This window comes from Megalobrama amblycephala, linkage group LG6 (genome assembly GCF_018812025.1).
Source record: "Megalobrama amblycephala isolate DHTTF-2021 linkage group LG6, ASM1881202v1, whole genome shotgun sequence".
NCBI lineage: Eukaryota > Metazoa > Chordata > Actinopteri > Cypriniformes > Xenocyprididae > Megalobrama > Megalobrama amblycephala.
The window spans coordinates 27,952,023-27,976,677 of NC_063049.1; the positions used below are offsets into that span (position 1 = coordinate 27,952,023).

A 24,655-nucleotide genomic window follows, 5' to 3' on the forward strand; every position below is an offset into this window, starting at 1 on the left:
TTTGAGGCTGATTCTCTGATAGAGGTGATGAACATATCTTATAGCTTACAAAACTGACATGCCCTGCTGTTCAAAAGCAGTCAGCCAAAAAAGAGCTATTGTGTAAGCCAAAAGGAATCAGTGTCTGCAATTTGGGCCCTTTTTTTTGTCCTCAGCATTATTCCTCAAAGCAGATCAGAAAGGGCGCTGTCAAGAGGTGTAAGATTGCAAATGGATCTTAAATAACGGACTTGATTGGATCTACCTGCTGCGGCTCGACTGACATGCATCACGAACACAGCGTGGCCCTGTCCCTCCGGCCACAGGGTTTGCCATGGTAACTCATAAGATTAGTGCAGGTGGCAGCCTCACTCCGAGGTAGATTACACACCGCTAGTATTTTCTGCAGAAATTAGGTCAAATTAAGTTGCCTTAAATAAATCCCTGCTTTGCATACTCCTTTTCAAATTTACAATATTTTAATTCTGTAAAAAAGAAACACTAGTGAATCTTGATGTCAGAAGTCAGAGCAGTAAAGCATTACATAACAACAGTTTATTGATTCTGCTTGATATTGATTGGCTCCCTAAAATGATGCCTTTAATTGGTTACTATTGAAAAATGTGAATTCAATACTACTCTACTTTAGAACAACAAAATATCTGAGTTACTTTTTCAAATAATTAAGTTACTTTGTTTTCCCAATTATTGACTGACCCCTCTCCTGTCCCCATTTTGAAAGTGTTACACTTCTTTAACTTCGCAATACTACTTAAACTTATTGACACGTTAGAGTGTTGTTAATCACAATAAGCCGGACGGACACACGGACACACGGACACACAGCTAAAGCACGAACACAGATGCAGATGCAATCCCAAATTCAGTTCTCTTTCAAAGCTTATTGCGCTTACATGGTCAAAAACATACACAATTATGTCAAAATGCACTTTGTGTGGAGTATTCACATAAACAGTCTGTTATGTCCTACGTGAACGTAAACAGTGAGGTGAAAATCAAATGTGTAACACTATATTAGATCCGTGCATTTATTCTTAAAGGGACAGCAGCTTCATAAACTCTTGCCATCTGTTTCATTAATGTTAATAAAAAAATAACACTGCTTTTGATTGAATCACTTTTGTTTCTTTAATATGAATCAATTTATATTTAATTCATACAGTGAAGACTATACAGTGTTTCATTTTTACATTTTATTATACAAATTCTGTAGTATTTCTTACATGTTAAATAAACTTAGGCTAAATTACAGTTTATTTAATTTATTATTTTATTTTTTTCTATTGTATTTTCTATTGTATTTGTATTTGCTATTTTGTAAGTATTTTAAATATCAAAAATTAAATAAAATTGCCAGCCTTACTTTATTCCAGATTACTGTGAGTCATGTGTGTAATGACTGTAGTCAGCTTAAATGGCATTTGTTTTTTAATATTGGGTTAACTAAAATGGGAAGAAAAACAAAATAAATTTCATGGATCACATTTAATTCATTGGGATTTCTTCTTTAAGACCTATTAAACTGTCTACCGCAGTAAAATAGGAAAAGTAACACAAAACAGTGAACCAGAATCAAATCTATGCATTTATCAAATCAAAATTTGATTAAAAATTGAGAATCAATTTTTATTCGGATCGTGCCAGGTGAGAAAAATTAACACAATTGTAACGTCACACATTACTCTCTAATCTGATGGAATTAGTTACTATTTTAGGTAGTAATGTAATATAGTAAAATATTAATTTTAAAAATAACTTTCCCCAACACAAATAGTTGATATTACTGCTGTCACTAAGGCTCTGTTCCAAAACCTAGTGCAAACATAAAGGGTTTTTGCAGTGATGCCACAGAAGAACCAAAGTGTAAAATAGTGTGTTGTAATTGACACTATTTTTTTTTTTTTTTTAGAAAAAGCTCTCATAAGCTTGAAAAAAAAAAAGTAATTTAGTAACAGGACACAGTACAAAGAATTCACCTCACCTACACTCATCTGATGTTTTCTATTAAATAATAGAGAGCAACATTAAAGGTCTATTTGAGTTAATGTTTCTCATGAGTCTGTTCCTATCAAATGGAGTATTTCTTACAAAAAAATTGAAACCGGCACTTTTCATAAATTACACGAACACAAAGAACATCCACATCCTGACAGGTATACCATTATGCAGCAGAAATTATAGAGACCACAGTAAGAAAACACACTAAATAGGCCAGACAGAAAAGACTGAAAGAACAATGCTTTGGATTAATACATGGCGCACAGTGCAGGCCAGCATTACTGCAAATCACATGGCAGAAAAATTTATAACAAGAGCTAAATCAGAATGCATTATAAGGTAAGGTAAGGTAAGGTAAGGTACTATTGCTACTGATGAAAGAGCAATATGTATTCTGTGTATTCAAGTCACAGTATAAATGATGGAGTCCAAAAGCCACAAACAGCATAATGGTAGATGACAATGTGACTGAATAAACAGAACACAACATAATACACTAATACACAAAACAGAATAAAGAACGAAAGATGATAACAGTTTGGAAAAATATACAGAGTGAACATTACATTAGAAGCTGGTTGAGATTTGGATTAAATGTTTTAAATTCTGTGGCTTTTAGTCTTTGTCTAACTTTGAAGCCCTCTATATGATGTTTTGAAGAAATTAATACTTTTATCCAGCAAGGATGCATTAAATTGTTCAGAAGTGCAGTAAAGACTTTTCATTGTTACAAAAAATAAATGCTTTTGTTTTGAACTTTCTATACATCAAATATACTGATTCGGACGGGATTAATTTAATGTGTTTTCTAGATGTGGGCATTACAGATATAATTTTAATTTATTATAAAAACCCTATTTAAGTGAACTTCACGAGTTTATAGTAGTGGCTATTTATAATAAACTTGTAAAATAACCCTGCAAAGATGAGCACAGAAATCTAGACAATATCTTACTCTTCCCTGATTTTAAAATGGGCAGTCTTCGCAGTTTTAGCGATTTGGCTCGATTCATTAATTTTATACTGTTATTTTTTCATCAGATACCATCTATATTTAACCTAAATTAAAGCACGAGAAGAAGCGTTAATAAAACATCAGCAATCACAGAATTTCTCAGAGGACTGTTGAGTTTCCCGAAAAACAGTGGGTAATTTTTTACAGAGGCTGTGTGAGAAAAACACAGACTTGGCAGATTCGGATGGATTCAAATCGCAAAGTACATCTGTGAAACATGAATTTCTCCTGTCTCCAGTTCTGTCCGAATAGGCATAACGACTCCTGAAAAAAATGTCTCACGTTTTCCACAAAAATATTAATCAGCACAACTGATTGCACAACAAAAACTGTTTTCAACTTTGATCAGGCATGTGATCAGCTAAAGACACCCATAAATAATAACTGTTATCGTTATTTTTATTATTTTATTTTACAGTACAACAGTAACATTACAATACTAACATAACATTTTGGTTGTCTTAATTTTTTTTGCTTTCAAAAGTTAAACCATTGAGCTTTTATTTTCGCAGGGAGACCCTAACACTTCTCTTTGTTGACAACAACAGATTTATAAACAATTCTTATCAAGAATTGGGGAAGACAGTTGGTGTGTTGCATTCTCAAACACACGGCACTTGCAGAGTATCATTTACTGTGAATAAAAACTGAAAATTAACACAGTATTGTGCTTTACTCTGAAACATGCAGCGCATCAAACTATATATTTATATAATTACATCACAACTGTTCTGATTTGATGATCACATAAGCCCATTCTCACAACCATTACCATACATTGTAAAAATTCATTAAAAAAAAAAAAGTTACTTAGAAGTAACGCCATTTCAACACAGATTTTTACTTGCATTTGGCACTTTGAACCCTGGCTAACATACTATAAGTGTTCCACAAATGGCACCATGAGCCTGTGCAGTGCTGTCAAAAGCAATCAGTGCATGAAATAAATGTATTAGAAAATGTAACATTTTGCAGTTTATTTCGTTAATTGTTTTAGGCCATTTCATGATTTTAATCATAACAGATCCAATCAGATGCTAGAATGAGAATGCCCCTCCCCTAATAGTATAGAAAGTATAAAATCACATGACATAAAGCCTACTGGCTATTTACAATATATTTATTTTAAAAATAACATTTTTTTTTTAATTATTCAAAACACCCCAACTTTCTGTTCAATGGAAAATAAATCAGCAGCAAGAAGTTTCATGGTCTTTAGAACCATTTGGTTGTACCTACACAGTGGAGAACCTGTAGCTGTAATCCATCAAACCTGCTTGTTGTTTTGATTCTGTCACTGACTTGGATTAGAGAGATTTCCTAGATCCTACTCTGGCTTGGACGTCTAACCAAATCAATGTTCCATGCTGGACTTCCAGAGAACCAAAGCAATTCTCTACCTTTGCATTCCTGTCTAAACATAGCCCTAGGGAACGAACAGAAAGCACTCACACACACATTGTGCTGAGTGTGTGTGTGTGTGTGTGTGTAGATTACATCCAAAAGGAAAGGTTGAGATGAGAGATCTCTTAGATTTCTGACAGACACATATGTACTGTCATCACTGTTGTCAGGGTAGTGTTCATTTTATCCTTGACATATGACTTGTCAAGGTGCAGCTAAGTGACAGCTGAGCTGCTTCAGCAGTGTAGTAAAACCAGAACAAAGATGAGAAAAATAAAAAGTACTCCATGCAATTCAGGCATCGGATGTAAATATTTATTTCTTAAAGGAACAGTTCACCCAAAAAATAAAATGCATGTACTGTATGTATTGTATGTTGATTGTACTATAAGCAAACAAAATTTTCCCTAAAAAAAAACAACAACTTAATTTTTGAGTCTGTTCCTCATACATTGGATGGCTTCGGAAGACTTGGAATATAAATATACAATAATCAATATGAGGCCTAGAGATTTAAAGAGATTTAGAAGGAAAAAATATATTTAAAAAACTGAATAAATGATTTATAGGAGATAGATTTTATATGAGAGGAGAAGGAAGGGAGAAGAAGATAAAGAGAAATACAGGACTCTTGCTGTTTCACAGTCTGTGCATCACAGTCCATACAGCCTTTCGATCTGTGGTAGCAGGTATGAATGTATCCCGCTAAGCGGTTCAATGGAGGACACAAAAAAATATATCAGGAGACTCTATTGTATTTGTGGCCGAAGAAATCTACCCACTGCCTAACCACAAAGGTTTTTTACTTAATCACCACACACAAAAAGAATCCCTAGTGTCCCTTTAGGGGGATGTCCTTGCTCAAATGTCCAGAACATCCTCTGGGGAATAATTAGCCTGTTTTTCCATCTATCAAGCATTCTTGTTGCTAAATGAGGCCTTTATGTGGGCCTTGACATGAGCTATTTATCAGATTTGCTCTTTCAGCAGCTTCTGTGCTGTATGGGGTCACATGTCAGGTTGGTCCAGGCCTTTAGCTAAAGTATGAGGCAGGGAATGGACAAACCTGGAATAAAAGATGTTGGTCTTGGTTATTTTATGTGTGCGTGTGTTTAAGAGAGAGACGGGCTTTCTTTTCTGGCCCTTTCAGCTCACTCAGTCTTGTCCTTCAGTCTCCAATTAAAGAAGACAGCCTGCTGCTTTCAGATAGCACAGGGCCAGAGAGGGCACAGCACCTCAGATCTGACAAATGACACACAAGACTTCTCTGGAGAACAAACACATCTGTAAAAACAGACACCTCAGCAACATGTTTTTGAGGTTAATGAAGAACAATGAATGTGTGTATTTGGGTATATTTACTTAGCTATACTTTGGCAACAAAACTGTCCCCTAAAGTGAGCTAAACTTTTGGGGATGTGCTCAGAGAAAAGAAAAAAAAAAAAAACGTATCCTATAACTATAATTTCCTTTACATCAGATACATTGAAGTCTATAGTACATCCTCATTTAGATACTGTAGGTAAATAAGGTACAAATTTTACACTTAAATGTTTTACAACATTTAAAGGTCCCGTTCTTCGTGATCCCATGTTTCAAACTTTAGTTAGTGTGTAATGTTGTTGTTAGAGTATAAATAAAATCTGTAAAATTTTAAAGCTCAAAGTTCAATGCCAAGCGAGATATTTTATTTAACAGAAGTCGCCTACATCGAACGGCCAGTTTGGACTACATCCCTCTACTTCCTTCTTTAATGACGTCACTAAAACAATTTTTTGACTAACCTCCGCCCACAGGAATACACAAAAAAGGGGGCGTGGTCTTGTTGCGCTCCCACGGAGAAGAGCAAGAGTTGCGTTTGTAGAGTGTGTTTGTCGCCATGTCGTCGCAACGCTGTTATTTTCATCCCGCAGTCCAATCACCTTTGTTTGGCCTTCCCAGGGACGCTTTACTTAGAGATCAATGGTTACAATTTATGTTTAATTCGGTTCCCGAAAAATTATAATCCACATGTAAAACTATGTTTACAATAACACTGAGCGCATGCATCTCCACGTTATGGTAAGAGGCGTGACCTTTCCGGGCAAGGTGCACTAAGCTGCTGTCGAATCACAACACAGGAACCGCTGGCACAATCAGAACTCGTTACGTATTTCTGAAGGAGGGACTTCATAGAACAAGGAAGTCATCAGCCCGTTTTTATGACAGTGGAAACAGCGGTATACAGATAAGTAATTTATGTGAAAAATACTGTGTTTTTTTACACGCGAAACATGAACACATGTTATATTGCACTCTATAAACACAATCAAAGCTTCAAAAAACCACAAAAAAACGGGACCTTTAAGTGTGTAATGCAAATGCAAATTGGAGATATTATAGCAAGATCAAACTAAAGTGAGTTCAAAGGGAACAAATTTCACCAAAGGTCTTTAATAAATAGCTGTAATTTTTGACACATCATAACAAACTCAGTGCTGATAATTGCAAACGCGAAAACAATCGAGCTCCAAACGTCTATGGCATTCATAAATTATTATCCTTCAATAATTCATGCTGTCTGGAGCCTAATGCCACTACTGGGTATTGCCATAAAATGTGAAGTCTTTATGGTGACTGGTTTGCCTTCAAGGAAGTCATTAAACAGCATCAGAGAATGAGCATGTGTAAATATACACACTGTGTGGTCACTTTATCCTGGAGCAAACACTCCTCCAGTGACCTCACCTGAATACATACACACACAAACAAAACCCATAGGCCAGCTATTTGTGCAATGCATGCATAATACACATACACTGATGTTAAATATGAACATACAACACAGCTGCACAATAAAATCTCTGTCTACCGAGTGTCTTTAAAAGGGCACTCTTGTTTGATGTGCTCTCATAACGCAGCTAGAACTCTATCATTTTTACCAATAAATACTGCAGTTAAAAGAGCAGAAAGCTTTCACGAGTGGAAAGTCAAACTCATTGAACACGCAACCTGACCTGACCAGCACACATTATGAACCCTAATAACTGAGTTAACGTGCACCTTGATGTGATCGTTTCAGGAAAAGCACATAAATAGAAAAAAAAAAGATCTTTAAAATATTCTTCCTGAATCTCTCATACAAAAACAATTGTGTTTATTGGCGTTTCTTCAACTATAGGCAAATGAATGCCCTAGAGGTTGATTCATTTTTTTTTTTGTGTGTGTGTTTAGATTTCTGCTTATTTTTTCTTTTAGTTATTTGAAGGTCGTATTAAAACTGCCTCAGAGAAGTTTTTATATGCCTTCAAATTCCTTTTAATGTACAGTTATTCAAATTTTTAAATGCTTTAGATAAGTCAAAATGATTTTGTCAATATAATTTTAATTGTTTGATCTTTGTCCCAAGGCCAGACTTTCAGTCTATAAAAATCTATTTTAAAAATCTGAATATTTATATTCATTTTCCGTCAGTAGCATCATTTCCATCATGACCAACCATTTTTAGATAATAAAGACATAAAGGTAAACATCCATTGTAGTTAATCATATACTGTCAAGCTGAAAATGTTACTTAATTGTATGTATTTAGGATACATGAAATGCAAGCTATTTAAATTAGCCTTAGCGAGACAAGTCAGCCATTTTTTTTAAACCACCACAAAATTCTATTAATGAGATGTAGTAAAAATGACATTGTTATGGAACAAGTTTCATAAGTTAATACTATGTATAACCCTCGTATTCAAAAGAACTAACCTCAACAGGACCATGGACAGCGACATTAGGCCACAAACTGGTTTAGTGCTGAATTCATTGTCCATCCTTAAATGGGTATAACGACATATTTAATTTTTTTTAAGAACAACATGGTGTATGTGGTGGTTAAGGCCCTGCTTTGGCTCATGTTTAAGTTATTGTGCATTCAGACCCGGAAGAGAGGAACAGAGGTCTGCATGGCAGAAGTTGGCAAAAAATCTTTCCATATATCTTCAAAAATCGAAACCAAAGTGATGATCTCCGCAAAGCCGTCGGGCTTTGCAGGGTCGTTCTCTCCAGCGTGCTGGTGTGTGTATTAAGGAGAAACGGTTCACGGCACATTCGGCCCTGATGGAGCTGAGGATATTTAATCAAGCGAATTCCATCTGCTGCGGTAAGTGTCTGCCCGTGTTCGAAGCGGGGCCAATTACTGGCTGATTCGACGAGGCCCGGCCACAGCGAGACACGCACAAACGAGGGAACAGCAAGCGCTTAGTTGAGGCTTAGTGGTTTTTCTGCAGTTTACTCACCATTTAGGGATGGCCAAGTTACTTCTAATTCTATTCTATGAAGTCTGAGTCATCCATAAAGTTGTAAAGCTCTGGAAATGTTTTGGGAAGATAGAAAAACGAATGCCTTAACTTGTTCCATGTGCCAGACAGTTTTGTTTCACAGAAGACTGTATAACTAATACTGGTGGATTATTCTGTCTAAGGGAAAATATTTACATGTTTTTTCCTTTAAACTTTAAACTAAACCTCATTTCAAAGAGGAAAAGAATTATAAATGGAATCAAATCACATCCTTTCATAAAACTTTGTCATAACGGCACACATATTCCCTCCAAACAGAAATAAGTAAAACAGATGCCTTGAAGCAAGGAGGAATTACTCTCAAGGACTGCTAAAGCTAATTAGTACTTCAGTTTGAGGGTCTGACATGATGGCTCATGTCATTCAGAATAACACATCCCTATGGGTCCTCAAAGGGGCGTGTTGAGTGAGGGATGCAAAGCAAGAAAGCGTGGGTAGTGAAGGCAGGAGATGCCTGACATTTGGAGTCACCATGGGTCTAATTCAAATCAACAGCAGGTTATGTTATGTAACACATCTCTTGAACAAGGCAACCACTCTAACTATTAATGACACACTAAAGCGATGAAAATTACCCTCTGAAAAGCATAAGACTAGCACCTCTCTGTCCCCTGAGAGTTTTTCATATACACGTTCTGACAACACTTCACACAATCTTAAATGCATAATATCACTAATATGACAGACAGTGCAAAATAAATGTAAACTATAAATGCACCAATGATCAATGTACAGTGATCTCCAAAAAATGCTTGTTTGTTTAAGCCACACTTAAAAATGATGTGTTATTGTCATATGAATATCATTGTATTGATTGCATGAAACATCGAAAGCATGATTAAGAGTGCGATATTGCTTTATACTGTTCAATAAACAAAAACTTAATATTAACAGACATTTCAGACACAATATTGCCAGTTACTGGTCTATTTTTGCTCTGGCAACAAAACTAAAGTCACAGCTGAGCTGTTGTTTGTCTCTGAGCAACACAAAATAGCGTTGTTTCATTCCTGTATAAAACAATGTTTCAGAAAGAAATGGTTGGGTGAAAAATACAGTGGCTCATTCAAATATAATACTTGATTTGTTCCTTATTTGAATCAGTCTTTTTGAACAAATCATTCAAACAAATACAGCAGTAAGAATCATTGAAAGATTTCCACAACAGCCTGTCAGCGCTTTAGTTGTTTGGAAACATGTACTGTACAAAGACATGTTTTCACAAACAGCGCAAAGTCCTATTGCTTTTGGACAGTATTCTCAACACTCTTGAAAGCTTTCTAACAAATTTGAGTGTTTTACTATCCTGTAACAAGCTCCTTATGTGAGAGATCACCTGTAAATATTGCCAGTGAACCGCTGCACTGTTCTTGCTCTTAAGGATGAAGATGACTTTGATTCTGGATGACAAACCTGTGGTTGTCACTTCCACTTTTCTTGTCACCTCAAACACCCCTTTCCGGATCGTTCACAAATACCTCCCTCCACCATCTGTGAAGAAGCAACTTGACTCACAGGGAGATGCAAGCTAAAAACAGGATTTAACAGGTGCAGGTGTAATAATATAAATCTAATATAATTGCACACTGCAATTATGTGCATGTTTTGTTGATCTTGATATAGGCAAACCATGTGAATATTTATGTATAAATCACATAGAACTTGTTTGGCAGACCTGGCGTAGCTATCATTAATTAATGTGATGAAATGATTAATCATTTTCAATAAATGACATATGAGGGATGTTGTCTATAGGGGACTAAAGGAAGCTTGTCATTTCTGTGCAATGTAATTGCAAAAATAATGACTTTAAAAAAAAAAAAAAGTCAAAACTTATTTGACCTGTCTGCTTTTGGTCATTAAAGGATTAGTCCACTTTCAAATAAAATTTTCCTGATAATTTACTCACCCCCATGTCATCCAAGATGTCGAAAAGAAATTAAGGTTTTTGATGAAAACATTCCAGGATTATTCTCCTTATAATTATTCTCCTCTATAGGGAGAATTATTCTCCTTATAATTCTCCTTATTCTACTTACGGAAAAAATGGAACTGGTGCTGCATTCGTTCCATAAGTAGAATAGGGAAGGCGTAGGAAGTACAGCGTAAGCTTTTTGAAGAATAAGAAAATGCGGTTTTGACGGAAGCACGTACAAGGCGATCACTTGTGTCTATAAAGCACATACATTTACATTTTTTTCGAAAATGACTGATCGTTTCGCTAGACAAGACCCTTATTCCTTGTCTGGTATCGTTTAAAGCCCTTTGAAGCTGCACTGAAACTGTCATTTTGACCTTCAACAGTGCAGTCCATCGAAGTCCATTATAAGGAGAATAATCCTGGAATGTTTTCATCAAAAACCTTAATTTCTTTTCGACTAAAGAAAGAAGGACATGGACATCTCGGATGACATGGGGGTGAGTAAATTATCAGGAAAATGTTATTTGAAAGTGGACTAATCCTTTAACAGGTAGTTCCACCCCCAACTTAATGCCATTGTACGAGCTTATGTTGCTATGCTGGGACAGCTTAGTGAAATTTTATTTTCACATTTGGAGCTGTATGAAATTATGTCTTATGTTAAAATAAAAATAATAAGGTTGAAGAAAAACTGATGAAATTTCAGTCAAGATACCCAACCTATTTGCTGGTACAAAGTTAAACCAAGGAAATACCAATAGTCATGACCTTGAATACTCTCTCTAACTCCCTCAGCATTCGCAGCCCTGGGCATGAAAGAGCTTTAGAAGTTTTTATACATAAGGATTCATTATGATTGAAGCAATGCCAAAACAAAAAGAGCCAGGTTATCCAGTAGTGCCTGAAGACCGTCAAGTGATTCTAAAGTTCTTCTCTACAAGCCTTTTATTTGTATACTACAGTACTCCTATCAATGACTGACACTTGGTTATTGGTTAAAACATTTGGACATGGTTAAAAGCCTTTGTTTGAAGTAAATCTACAATATTGCATTAGCTTCAGAATTTAACACTATCGGACCCCAAGAGATTTTTCTGCTGCACTTTGACATGCCTCTACATATCTACCCTTCTAGAGCTTGACAGACCAAAACAAAACAAAGCGACTCAATTTCGAAAATGTATTGTTCTATATAGTTTATAAAATCGGCAAGCACTGAATTAGTGCTCTTCAGCCTACTGTAAACCTGTTGAAAGCTGTTATAAGTGACCTAAAACACAAATCAGAAAGATAGTAAACAAAAGATGATGTGTCTTTTTGCAACTCATTACTAACATTATTTGTCTAGTTTACCAGATATCATGACAAGACTTAATGTCCTGCTGCTGTAATCTTGTTATAATACACAATAATCTCAAGTCCCTTTATTGAATGTATTCCACAGGATTGTTTGTTATATTAACAAGCATACTGTAACTTCCTGCAAGGCTGAAGTCGGTTTGCCAGTGGCATCAGAGACACTGCGGTATCAAAGTAATGAGTCTCATACCAGTTATCGGTTCACTTCCGAAGGCAGCCTGCTGGTTATTTTTTATAGTTTTAATGGCACAAAAGTTTCATAGAATACGCTCTGAATTAATTACATTGCATGGCATCAGATTGCCACAGTAAATGGAAACCTTTATTGATTAATTAGGGAAGTTTTGTCACTGCTTTGCCAATAGACCAGTGAAAAGGAGTTCATTAATTCAAACAAATTAGAGTCAATGCAAAACTCTAGCTGTCAAAGGAACGCGGCCTGTTGCACGACGCATTCGCATGTGTAAGTGTTTATGTACGTGTCATGATGTTGGATAATTTTTCAGAGAAATACACCGCACAGCAGGCTCGGTGTCTCTCAGTTTGATGTTTGCTTTCTCCCCTCAAGTCTCTGTCTGCCTCTTCATACATAATGACAGAATGCGTTTAGTCAGATTTAGCCCCTTATTCAGTGAATGAATACAGTACACACTAGCTAGGTTTACATGGACACCTTTTGTTTGATGAATCCGAACGTAGTGTTTATGAATGCTAAATAAAGTGATCGGGTTGATGTGCACATTTATATGTCACAAGCTTCAAAACGGAATTTATTTTTTGACATGGGCACGCTGCACAAATATGCAGAGTTTCCCACTGTTTGCGCATACTCTCCTACATCTTTGCAGACTTCATATTTATCTATTTTGGGTCCTAATTAGGAGATGACAAGCGAATTAACATTTGTGCCATGCTGCTTATATTTATTAAGTAGTAAAAACACCCCGAATTCCCACGCCCAAAACAAAGGCGTCTGTGGATGAGAGTCTGAAACAAGGACTGGTGTGATGTTGTACTGCTCCACTTCACAGATGATGAGTGGAAAGAGAATTTTAAAATGACACAGCAGTCATTTATGACACTTTATTCAACAACATCTTATTCCACACATCATAAGTCATTACGGCATCTCCACTTCACTGCACATGCGCAGTAATTTTCAGTTTCGGTTTTCAATACAATCAAGTGTTTACATGTCTTCTTGATCGGGTTAGAAAACCACCCCTTACAATCCAAATTAAATTTTAATCAGATTTGGCCAAATCATTCCGATTGCCCTGGTTACATGTGACTTTTTTATTCCGAGTTTTCTACTAAAATACAGTCGGGTCATAACACAGCTACTGAATAGATATAGACATGTCCTTTACTTGAGAGAGTCTTCAACATATCAAACAATAAAATAAAATGTTCATAAATTTTATATAATATAATACAATTATTATTGTGCAAAATATTATTGTTTATTTGCCTCATATACTTGTCTTATTGCGCAATGGTGTAAAATTTGAATCTAATTTGAGAGTCGTAAATATATATATTTTTTTTTAGTAGTATTTTTGAACTTATTGGCTATTCTTGCTGCATTCTTTCTGCAGAGTGTGTACTGAGTGTTTGCACAACTGAGTGAATATTTGGTCTGTGTTTCCACACAGACCTCACATTCATAATACACAAAGGGTTCTGACAGGGTTGTCAATTTTGAAGCTTCTTGTATTGGCACAGAATGCTCTATGTGACATGTCTCTTAGGTCATTCACAGCCTGTCTCTCTCTCTCTCTGTTTCTTTTTGAATTGTTGTCTTACCGGTGGCCAATGTTTTCTTCTTCCTTTTATAATGAGAGGCAGATTGTGCCTAACCATGGAGTCAGTACACCACCCTGGGGAGAGACTCTCAGCCATACACACACAAAAACTCTCATAGAAAACCAGTCTTCCACTTAGACCATCATGCTAACTTCATGAGACAGGCGTAGCCTGTGCTGAACTGCCTTGAAAACACCAAATGGACATTTTGTTGATTGCTGCTACCCTCTCTGCTTCCGCAAAAGGATGGTTTACTCTTAAATGCAGCCACTGCATCCCTTACAAAAATTCACCATGGTAACAATAGTTTCTGGCAAAACTTCATAGTTTCTGCACTGACCAGCTCATGTCCGATTGTTAGTTAAATTCTACCAATGGTAGATATTCTCAAACACACAACATTTGCTATAATATTTATTTTTTCAATTTGTGAACTAAAACTTAAGGTTGCTAGGCCATTGCTAGGTGGTTGCTAGTGTGATCTGATTCCAAGGCTTACCTGAATAGTTACTAGAGTGTTCAGAGTAGTTAATGGGACATATTCATTAGGTGCTGGGGTGTTCTGAGTGGTTTCTAGGGCATTAATAGGTGATTGCTGGGGTTTTCCGATTCCTATGGTTCTCTGAAGGGTTACTACAGTGTTTAGAGTAGTTATTATGGCGTCGCATGGCGGTTGCTAGTGTGTTTTGGTCCCTAGGGTTCTCTAAATAGAGTGTTCGTAGTAGTTGCTAGGGCATTGCTTGGTTGTTGCTAGGGTGCTCTGGATGGTTGCTAGGGTGTTCTGGGTGGCTTCTAGAGTGCTCTGGGTGGTTGCTAAGGTCTTCAGAGATGTTATAAGGCACTGCATGGTGGTTGCTAAGGTATTCTGGATGATTGCCTTATAGCTACTAATGAGCAGCCCAAAGAAAAAGAAAGCCTGAGAGAGAGAGAGAGAGAGAGAGAGAGAGAGAGAGAGAGAGAGAGAGAGGAACTCAAGGAGCAAACAGACCTGACTGCTACACACAGGTGCAAGAAAATTGGCCAAAATGGCGGACTGGAACAAACAGAGAAGAGAGACTAAGTGAGAGAAATGTGTGTGAGTGTGTTTGTGCAACTTACACACAGACACGCAGGAGCCAAGAAAGGGTCCATCTGGTTAACATACCCTAACCTGATTACAGAGAGCAGACGAACAAAATTAATATAGACGATTCACTAATACAAGGACTCCGTGGCTCAATTAGGGTATTTCTGGCACCTTGACCATATCAATATGGGAGCTGAGGTTTGACCAGGATACACAGAAATGGAATTCTTCAAAAAGAAACTTTAAAGAATATACATTTTCTTTGTGTTCAATGAATTATTGAATTTATACTGTTCAAAAGTTTTGGGGCTGTGCTGCCTCTACTGCTGTGGATCTGCTCCTTGTCAACCAAGGAGTCTGCACCTCGTCTACTGACCACCATACAGCCTTTTTTTTCCCAAGTTGTGTGCGACGATCGTTTAAAGCAAGTCATTCAAAAAAAGTTGCACGCACAAATGATACTGCGCTGGCTGTTAATGTGTTTTTTTTTTTTTAAATGTCACGGTTTCCACAAAATGTTAATGTCTTTTCAGCAGTAAATCAGCATATTAGAATGATTTCTGAAGGATCATGTGACACTGAAGACTGGAGTAATGATGCTGAAAATTCAGCTTTGCCATCACTGGAATAAATCACATTTTCAAATAAATTAAAATAAAAAATAGTTATGTTGAATTGCAATAATCATTGTAATAATTACACTGTTTTTAGTTTTGATCAAATAAAGGCACCCTTTGCATGGTCCTTTGTTGACTATCATACATATATATATATATATATATATATATATATATATATATATATATATATAGTCAACAAAGGACCATGCACAGATCAAGAATACATTTGAATACACTGAGGATTTTGGACTCGAGATTGTATACATGTGTGTATGCAGCTGTGTTTTGTTCAGTTTCTTTCTCATCTGCTTTAGAGAATTAACAAACGTTCAGACAGGCCGAGATGAATTCTTGACACTGGAGGCAGTTAATTATGATGACTTCACTCGTTTTGCTAGGGGGTGTGTAATTAGCTGTGTGATCGGTGAATGAAAAGGCCTGCATTTATTCTGTCTGAAATATGCTGAATGCTCTGAATAAATGTTTGATTGAATATGGATGACAAAGACTGAATCAACCCCCCTTTATTACACTCTCTCTGAATCTGAAGCTCTTCACACAGCAAACACTTTGGCTGGCTGGATTTAGCTAGCTCATATCGAGATCAAGAGTTACATGTGCAGAGAAATGTGATGTCTAGGGATCAACACATCTCTGACAGACGGAGGATGGTCTGTCTCATATCTTCATGCTTAAGAGAACTAATATATGTAGACAACAACAACAACAAAAATCAATCTTGCATGGTTGTAAGGTCAGTCAGTATAATTTAGAAAGACACCAAAATTATAAATGCATTTATAAATGTATACTATGGGTGGAGCGATATCCCTTAGAATTAGGGCTTTATTTTCAATACGATACATACTACTATCAAAACCAAGGTTTCCAAAATAAATGTTATGATTTCTGAGGGTAACACAGAATTATAGCCAATAAAAACTGAACAGCCACAAAGTAAATGAACAGACTGTTTAGATTCAATTTATTAATAATTTCTATCATTTTACTTAAAAAAGAAAGAAAAAGAAAAAACATTTAGCTTTGTTGTTATGTAGTGGAGTGAAATAACTCCAAATGAGGCTTCTTTTTTCCTGTCATTACCTCTGGCAAGCACTGCTCTCTGCGTTTGAGTGCTTTGGTGGTTGAATGCTGTCTGACTGCTTGCGCTTTTTAGTACTTTTGCTGGTGTTAAGGTGAATGGAAGGACAAATAGTTTCTAAATTACATAACTGTTTTCTAACCAAGTTCATATTTTCCATTTATATATTTAAATATTTATTATATTCTGCTATATACTTGTACATATGTAACTTTTAGCCCAGAAGACAGTTTAAGATATTTTAGATTTAGTCCGAGAGCTTTCTGTCCCTCCATTGAAAATTTATGTACGGTATACTGCCCATGTCCAGAAAGGTAATAAAAACATCATCAAAGTAGTCCATGTGACATCAGTGGGTTAGTTAGAAGTTTTTGAAGCATTGAAAATACATTTTGGTCCAAAAATAACAAAAACTACGACTTTATTCAGCATTGTATTCTCTTCCGGGTCTGTTGTCAATCCAGGTTCATGACTCCACAGTGACGCTGCTGACGTGTTATCCGGTGCGCCCGAGCTTCTTTTACAGTCTGAGGGAGACGCACGCTGTATTCAAGCTATTCTACATTGTTTGTATTTTGGTATTGCTATATTTTTTTAAATGGTGCGTAAGTGTGCATGTCGCGGATGTCCTAATCGCCAAAAACAACGACGTAAAAGTGCATTACCAACGTCGACAGATGAAAGGATTCAATGGAATCAATTCAATGGAAAGGATTCCGGAAGAGAATACAATGCTGAATAAAGTCGTAGTTTTTGTTATTTTTGGACCAAAATGTATTTTCGATGCTTCAGAAACTTCTAACTAACCCACTGATGTCACATGGACTACTTTGATGATGTTTTTATTACCTTTCTGGACATGGACAGTGCACTGTACGTACACTTTCAATGGAGAGACAGAAAGCTCTCGGACTAAATCTAAAATATCTTAAACTGTGTTCCAAAGAACGGAGGTCTTACGGGTTTGGAACGACATGAGGGTGAGTCATTAATGACATAATTATCATTTTTGGGTGAACTAACCCTTTGAAGGGTCATAAATCCCCAGAACACATTTTTTGAGCTGTGAACAGATATGTATAAGCTGCACATCATTGTAAACACTAAAGGTACTCAATAATTTTATTTAAAAGTTGAAATTAGTTATTTTAGCATTTTTCAGAGCGATTTCTGTCTTCCGGTTTGAAAAGCAAAGTCGGAGCAACGTCACAAAATCTGACGTCATCGTGTACTAGTGGCAAGATCCGGATTGCTGGTTGGCACCAAGTATGTGCTGGTCGAACATGCTGACGTTCAATAGTATCTGCATTTATTCATGACTTAAAGCTCATTGAATCCAATCACTGCGCTGTAGTATGCATAAGATTATAATTGCGGTATTATGCATGAGGAAGTATCGCTTCTCTTGCCTCTGTCTCTTGTCATTCAGAGACATATCGTTGGTGCTTGTTTCCTCAGTTCTACAACACAAAAATGTGTTTTCCTGCGATGCGACCAGAGCAAAAGTTTGGGTGTATGTGGATTGTTTTGCTGTAATCTGTAATTCAAATGTCACAAAAGTGCGGCTCATTCACCTCTGCGTTCGGACACATGAGCCGTAGGCTATGTATGTTTCCCCCAGCACAGCAGCACATGAGTGTTGTTTGTATTTTCCCCGCGATGCGGTCAGAACTGAAGTTTGAATACGAACACATCAAAAATACAATTGTTATGATATACACGCAAAAGCGCGCATATGATCGGGTTTAGTGCAGAGTTCCGCATTGTGTTTAACAACACTAGCCACGTGGATCATAGCTCATATACAGAATAAAGTATCCGTGTTTAAAGTTTTTATAGACATATTTCACATATTCTCCTGCACCAAACATGAACCAGCACGGTGTATGCATACATATTTCATCAAGTCTTCTTCAGATTAATTATATGTGCAAACTGGACACTGATACAGAGGTGTAGCGGCTGAACACAATGACATGATTATTCTAATAGACAAAAGACTGATTTAATAAGAAAATTCAAAGAAAAATGGGCAAAAAATAAACTATATTCTTTATTCTTTCCGTGCTAAATTAAATGTTGTTTATCATGAGACTGCAGTGCTCATAAATGTAATCAAAGAAGCCTATTATTAGCTCTTTTAAATATTCTTTTGCATTTCTTCCTTGTGCTTGGGAGTTTGTTGTCATTTTCTCCGTGCTCATATATTAATATTCATTATTCTGTATAATGAGTGTGTTCTATGTCTGTGCTTCATTGGTTGTTCTCTCCCCTCTTCTCCCCCCTGTACACTCCCACTTTTCCAGAGCTTTACACGCCCATTTTAACAGAGTTTTTGAGCTCTGAGGTGTGAACGAACACGGGGGGGTTCATGAAGATATAACCAGATTAGGTGGAAATACTAAAGTTAGCAACTAATAGGCATGATACTTACTTGAAAATAAATTCCATCACAGAGCTACAACAACCATAATGAAATAACCCATCGCAATAGATTCACCATGAACACTATTAAAGAGCTACATATGGCAATTTTAATAAAATATTTTACTCACCTGTAACGTTAGGTCTAATAAAAACGCCATCTCCGCGTCGATTTTACAACATTTTAAAGGCACCCGTTCTCAACTTCTCGCCATCTCCAAAAAGCCAAGCCAGTGCTGATTCTTGTTTTAACATGAGCTCTGTCGCCTTCTCTTTTTGCCAAAAGATTCTCCTCTATTCGGCGTTTAAAAAAAAAACTAAAAAAACGGCTGGTTCCCCGGAGGTTTGAAATTTAACGTGCAGCAAACTTTCTCGCTCGTTGTGACACCTAACCTATCCCACACACGGGTAAAAGTATCCTGTATGACACCGGAGCAACTTTTCTTTGATGGATATTACGAGACAACCACGGTTGAGTGAGGTATGCGCGCGAAAATCATCCTGTCAGGTTTAAAATATAAACATATAGGCCCGGTTTCATGGAGAGGCCTTAGCCTAATTCAATTAGGTTTTAATTCACTAAACGTTCACTAGAAAAAAAAAAAAAAACATTACTGGTGTGCATTTTGAGACAAAACTATGGCACTATGTCAGTACAAGTTGCTTTCAGTTAAAACAGCTCAAACATTCATTTCAGTCTAAGACTAGATTAAGCCTTGTCTGTGAAACCGGGGGATTATGGGCTTACCATAGTGAATAAGGCTAAGACAAAAACGCATTTTGGAATAAGGATTGATGATATATTGATCCATTATTTACATTTTGTTAATTTTGAACAAAAAAGTTACATTTATGTACCTTTGAATAAATATAAAAACCATTAGAATAAAAAAAACACAGAATCAATATATTTAGAATTTATCCTCTCCTATCATTTTCAGAAGTATCATATTTAAAGATTGATCCATCCATCCCTCATGCATACTCTCAAAATATCTGACCTGATATAGGCTGAATCCGTCACTTCCTGTTAGAATGTGTGAATGCGAGGTGCCCCACAGCATTAATGAAGTCCAGTGTTTACCAGTGTCTACAGCTATCCACTCCTCTCTCTCTATGGGCCTGTCTTTGAACTCCTCTCAAATGGGAGCACGCCAACAACACAAAACTCTCCCCACGCTCTTTCTCTCCTTTTCTCTGGCATCAAACAGCAGAATAAAATCATTGATTTTGAGTTTAAATGCAGCTGATCCTAACCATTTATGATGTGACAAAGTGACAAACGTTAATCTGAGTTTTTATCTTTATCAGCTCCGACCACAACGAAGCAAAGGATCTCCAGAAGGTGTTTTCCTGCAACCATTCATTCCAGTGTTACTTTCCATTTACAGTCATGGTTTTCTATAAAAACAGTTCATCTGTTTCATCAAGATCAGGTAAAGATAAAAAAAAAGGTCTAGCGCACATATAACAAATTGCTAGTGATGTAGTAAATAGGCCTTTTTTATTTAATATCAGAAATATAAAGCTTATAATTTTATAAAAACTTAAATTAATTCTTCTTTTTAAAACTAAAACTGTATTATTTAAATAATTTTTAGTCACTCTATACAGTGTTTATGAAGTTTAATTGTCATGGCAACAAAGTTGTAAAATGTAAAGGGTTTTCACACTTAAATGATGCTAACATGCATATTGTTTACATCTTGTGGCTACTATTAAAACTGTATATTTTTATGTTTACAGATTGTTCTCATTCACTTCCACAGTAAGGCCTCACTCTAACCGTTTTTTAAGAGTGGAAATTAATTTAGTTTTTGTGGTAATCAACATTATGCTACAGATGCCGAGAACCAAGAATACTCCTTTAACCACTAAACTACACCACCTCAACCATTGGACAGTCGCATGCATCATATTGGACGTGAAGCTGCATGTTAGCGACCCTGTATCCTCCTACACACCCACTGCTCACCCGGACAGCACACAAGTTACTCATCCCTTCTGTTCAAAAATACTTTACAAACTAAACAAGAGCTATATCTCTGCAGACGCACTCTCTGTGGTTTACAGAGTTCAAAAGTGTGGCTTTTCACAATCATCTGCAGTTCTGGAGTAGTGACAGATGCACCTGTTTTCCCTCTTTAAAGGATTTTTAACCTCTTTCACCCTCAATGAGCCTTCCAGATGTCAAGGAAAATGTATTCTTAAAAAACACATTAAAATCTTATTACATTGCTTCTATTCTTCAGATTATGTAATTATTTTAGATGCTAGGAAGAAAATGAGACAAAATGTCCTAGGGATGCCAGGGAACAGATCACCCCGCAGAATGTCTAAAATAAGCAGATACGCAGCAAGCTGAACTCAGCGAGAGAGGGAAAATGAAAGTATAAATCCCTTTCTTTAAGATTGATTAAGTTCAATCAAGAATTAACCAGAGCTCAGTGTGGCACAACAGGTGAAGGGGAGCTGACAAAATAATGTTGAGTTAACTTTACATCAACACCAATATTTTAGGTTAAAATTAACATATTTCAAAGAAAAAATATATATTTTAAAAAATGTTTCATATTTAAACTTTTTTGCGGCTCACATAAAAATTAATTTTTAAAACTACAAATTTAATGCAATCAATGAGACTATGCATAATATATTGAGTTTCTGTTGATTAAAGCAATCACCTTCATTGTATTAACTCATATTTTTAATTTCAATGATCTCAAAATTTTAAGGCAACCAGGTAACTTACTTTTTTTAAGTTAAACCAACAATTCTTTTTTACAGTGTATGAGACAACTATGCAACCTGCTACACAAAATGACTTCATATCCACGCGCATGTATAATGAGCTTTCATCTGTTTCACTTTACGCACTGATGCAAATACCTTAGGGTGGCTGTTAAATTTGCCCAAAACACTTTGTATTTGCATTTGACACTTTGGTGAAGAAATGGTAAGTTGGTACGCTCTGCGCACTTACGGGTGCCATCGAAACGGGTGGCGATGGTGTCGAGGAAGGTGTTCTGCGGGGCCAGCAGACCTCTCATCACGGGCATCCTGGTGCGGGTCGACTGCGTCCTCCTCCCGCCTCTGCGCCCAGCAGAGGCAGTGGACTCCTGGTCAGCCCCGAACCCAGGTAAGAATCGGGATGTTCCGGGCGCGCATCCTAGACCCTGCAGGAGCGCCCCGATCCGTGATACGCGCGGCTCCACTTTGGCAGCTCAGCAGTGACCATATCCCTCAACGGAAAGCCCACATATCTGCCTTACATCGTGTCATAAAGAGGGCAAAAATCCGCGTAGTCTCTGTAAATCAGGTGCTTGGTGATGAGATGAACCTGTGCGTAACGGCAGCGCTGGAGACCGGAGCTCCGACTGGTAAGGCGACTGCGCACTGATGCCTGAACTCCTCTGTGCCACCACGATCCTTTCTCTCGACATCTATATTACTGGCGTTCTCTAGTTGCTATAACCAGCAGATGTCACGTCACGTGATGAGCAGAGTCTGGTGAGGAGGCTAGAACCCTTGTACCAGCTTATTGTCTTTTTATTATTTATGGAAGGTTCTTTATTCAGATGAAATAGTCGGAAAACAAACCAAATTTTGATTTTGTAAGACATTTTGACGCGACGCTCATTTTCTTATTCAAACATGCATTAAAATGACTTGAATAGTCATCACCTCTTTGATAATGAACACACTTGTCAAGGTAGTGTAACTGTTTGGAGATTTTTTTTTTTTTTTTTTTAAACTCCTGAATTATTTAAAAATGAATGCTTGCATAAGTAGTTGGCATTATTTCTTTAAAAAAAAAAACTAATAAAAAAAACTAATTTCTTTTCAAAGAAAATTGTTTTTGAACTCATGACAGGCACTTTTTTTGCTCAGTTACAATATATTTGTTTTACCTTGAAAGCCATGTTTGAAAATGTTTTTGAAAATATAATATATGACCAATATCACACTCATAGCCATGCGATATGGCTGTATATCAGCATGGCTGTGTTTCGGCTATAGGTAATCACAGTGTGCTGATATACAGCCATATCGTACGGCTACGAGTGTGATATTGTGTTTATACAACAGTTCGAAATACCCAAATGACTGGCTGAAATGAAGCTGTTCTCTGCGAGTACATGAGCACTGAATGGCCGATGATCTGCGAAAGCCTCAAAACAAATAGTAAAATAGGCGCTATGTTTATATATGAGTCACATATTTGAGGTCTAAATAACTACATTCTTGCCTAAAAACTCTTTGAACTACATTTCGTGACATAACAACAGTAGTATTTATAAAAAAAATACGGTAAAGTTGCTCGACTGCCATGACAGTCCCCACAAGTGGAGTAATACAAACGGTGAAACGGTACCAGTGCTGATACTGGGAGAATATAACACAGCTCTCAGATTTGAAAACCAAAAAGAACTGTTGTATAAAATAAAATATCAGGTGATATGGTGTGATTAAGTTAACACTCACATGTATTCAAGGTCCAAGGCACATATTTTAGTACTTTTTACTTGGTTACACCACTTGACTTTTTTTTTTTTAATTGGTTAAAATCATAAATGTTTTACAAAATGTAAATGTTTCTTCTAAAAACTTGCCATGTGTTTTAAACAGATTTCTCCTTTTTATCATATGTCATCCTTATTTGTCATTGATTTAACTATGTGTTCAAGAGTGTTTTACTGGTACGCCTGACTATTTCTTTTACATTTAATTTGTAATCTTTTACATTGTAATTTGTCAATATGTTTGTTGCCAATAATAACAGAATAAAATAATGATGGGGAATAATGAGGCTTATATGGTAATTTTTCTGTGTGGTAGAAAACAAATGTGTCTCCATGAAACAACATATAACAAGATTAACAACTGAACAGCATGTGATTTGACACAGGCAATAAATACAGTAATATACACTTTATAAAGTAATAAGTAATATAAAGTAATGTACATGGCAAGTCTTACTGTAGGCCTCTATCCAAACATTCTACATAAACACATTCTTCTTTTTCTCTTTGATGTTGCTGTCTTGTGCCGTGAAAATCTCAAACTCTCAAACCTAAAGTTTAGATGTCACCTTGTCCTGCAGACTCACATTCAGTATGCCAAAAATATTCCAAAGGATGATTACAGACTGTAAAAGATGTTAGTAGGCCATAGCCTTAACTTGTCTTGGGTGCGTTCCATACAGTTTGCTGATTTGACTCATCAGGATTCCTTTGCCTAAGACACATTTTGCATTGCTGTAAAATATATAGGCTAAAATATATAGGGAATGCTAAACCAGAGGTTTTCAAACTGGGGTCCGTGGACCCCCAGGGGACTGCAAGAGAGTGCTAAGGGGTCCATGGAAAAGTTTAGAGAAAAACTATGTAAAAATAAATACATTTATGCTTTAAATAAATGGATGGTTAAAATTAATAAAAAATAATTAATGAAAAATAATTAAAATTAATAAACAAATTAATAAAAGATCTAACAGTACAGTGCAGTGAGCTGGAAAAAAATGCAATAGCCTATATAATATTTTACACATTTATAATATTAAGTTATTAATCTAAAAATTATCATATTTGCTATTTAAAATACTGTGC

The 24,655-nt window shown here is 36.4% G+C and overlaps 1 protein-coding gene and 1 long non-coding RNA gene across 3 annotated transcripts in view; one reads left to right on the forward strand and one right to left on the reverse strand.

The window, feature by feature from the left end:
- The window catches only part of kcnh3 (potassium voltage-gated channel, subfamily H (eag-related), member 3), a 146,658-nt gene extending 122,758 nt beyond the window's left edge, over nt 1-23,900 (reverse strand). The window contains exon 1 of one of the 2 annotated variants that reach the window (XM_048193652.1): nt 22,030-23,900. In XM_048193652.1, the coding sequence (XP_048049609.1) occupies nt 22,030-22,105 (76 nt within the window). In that variant the 5' untranslated portion in view covers nt 22,106-23,900. Of the gene's footprint in view, nt 1-19,177; nt 19,305-22,029 lie in introns of those variants that run through there. The other variant, XM_048193653.1, reaches the window with a different exon arrangement.
- Nucleotides 19,390-21,277, forward strand: LOC125270262. Its single transcript, XR_007185307.1, has 3 exons — nt 19,390-19,527; nt 20,358-20,482; nt 20,793-21,277. It is a non-coding gene; the product is annotated as an uncharacterized LOC125270262 (long non-coding RNA).
- Nucleotides 23,901-24,655: the final 755 nt, after the last annotated feature.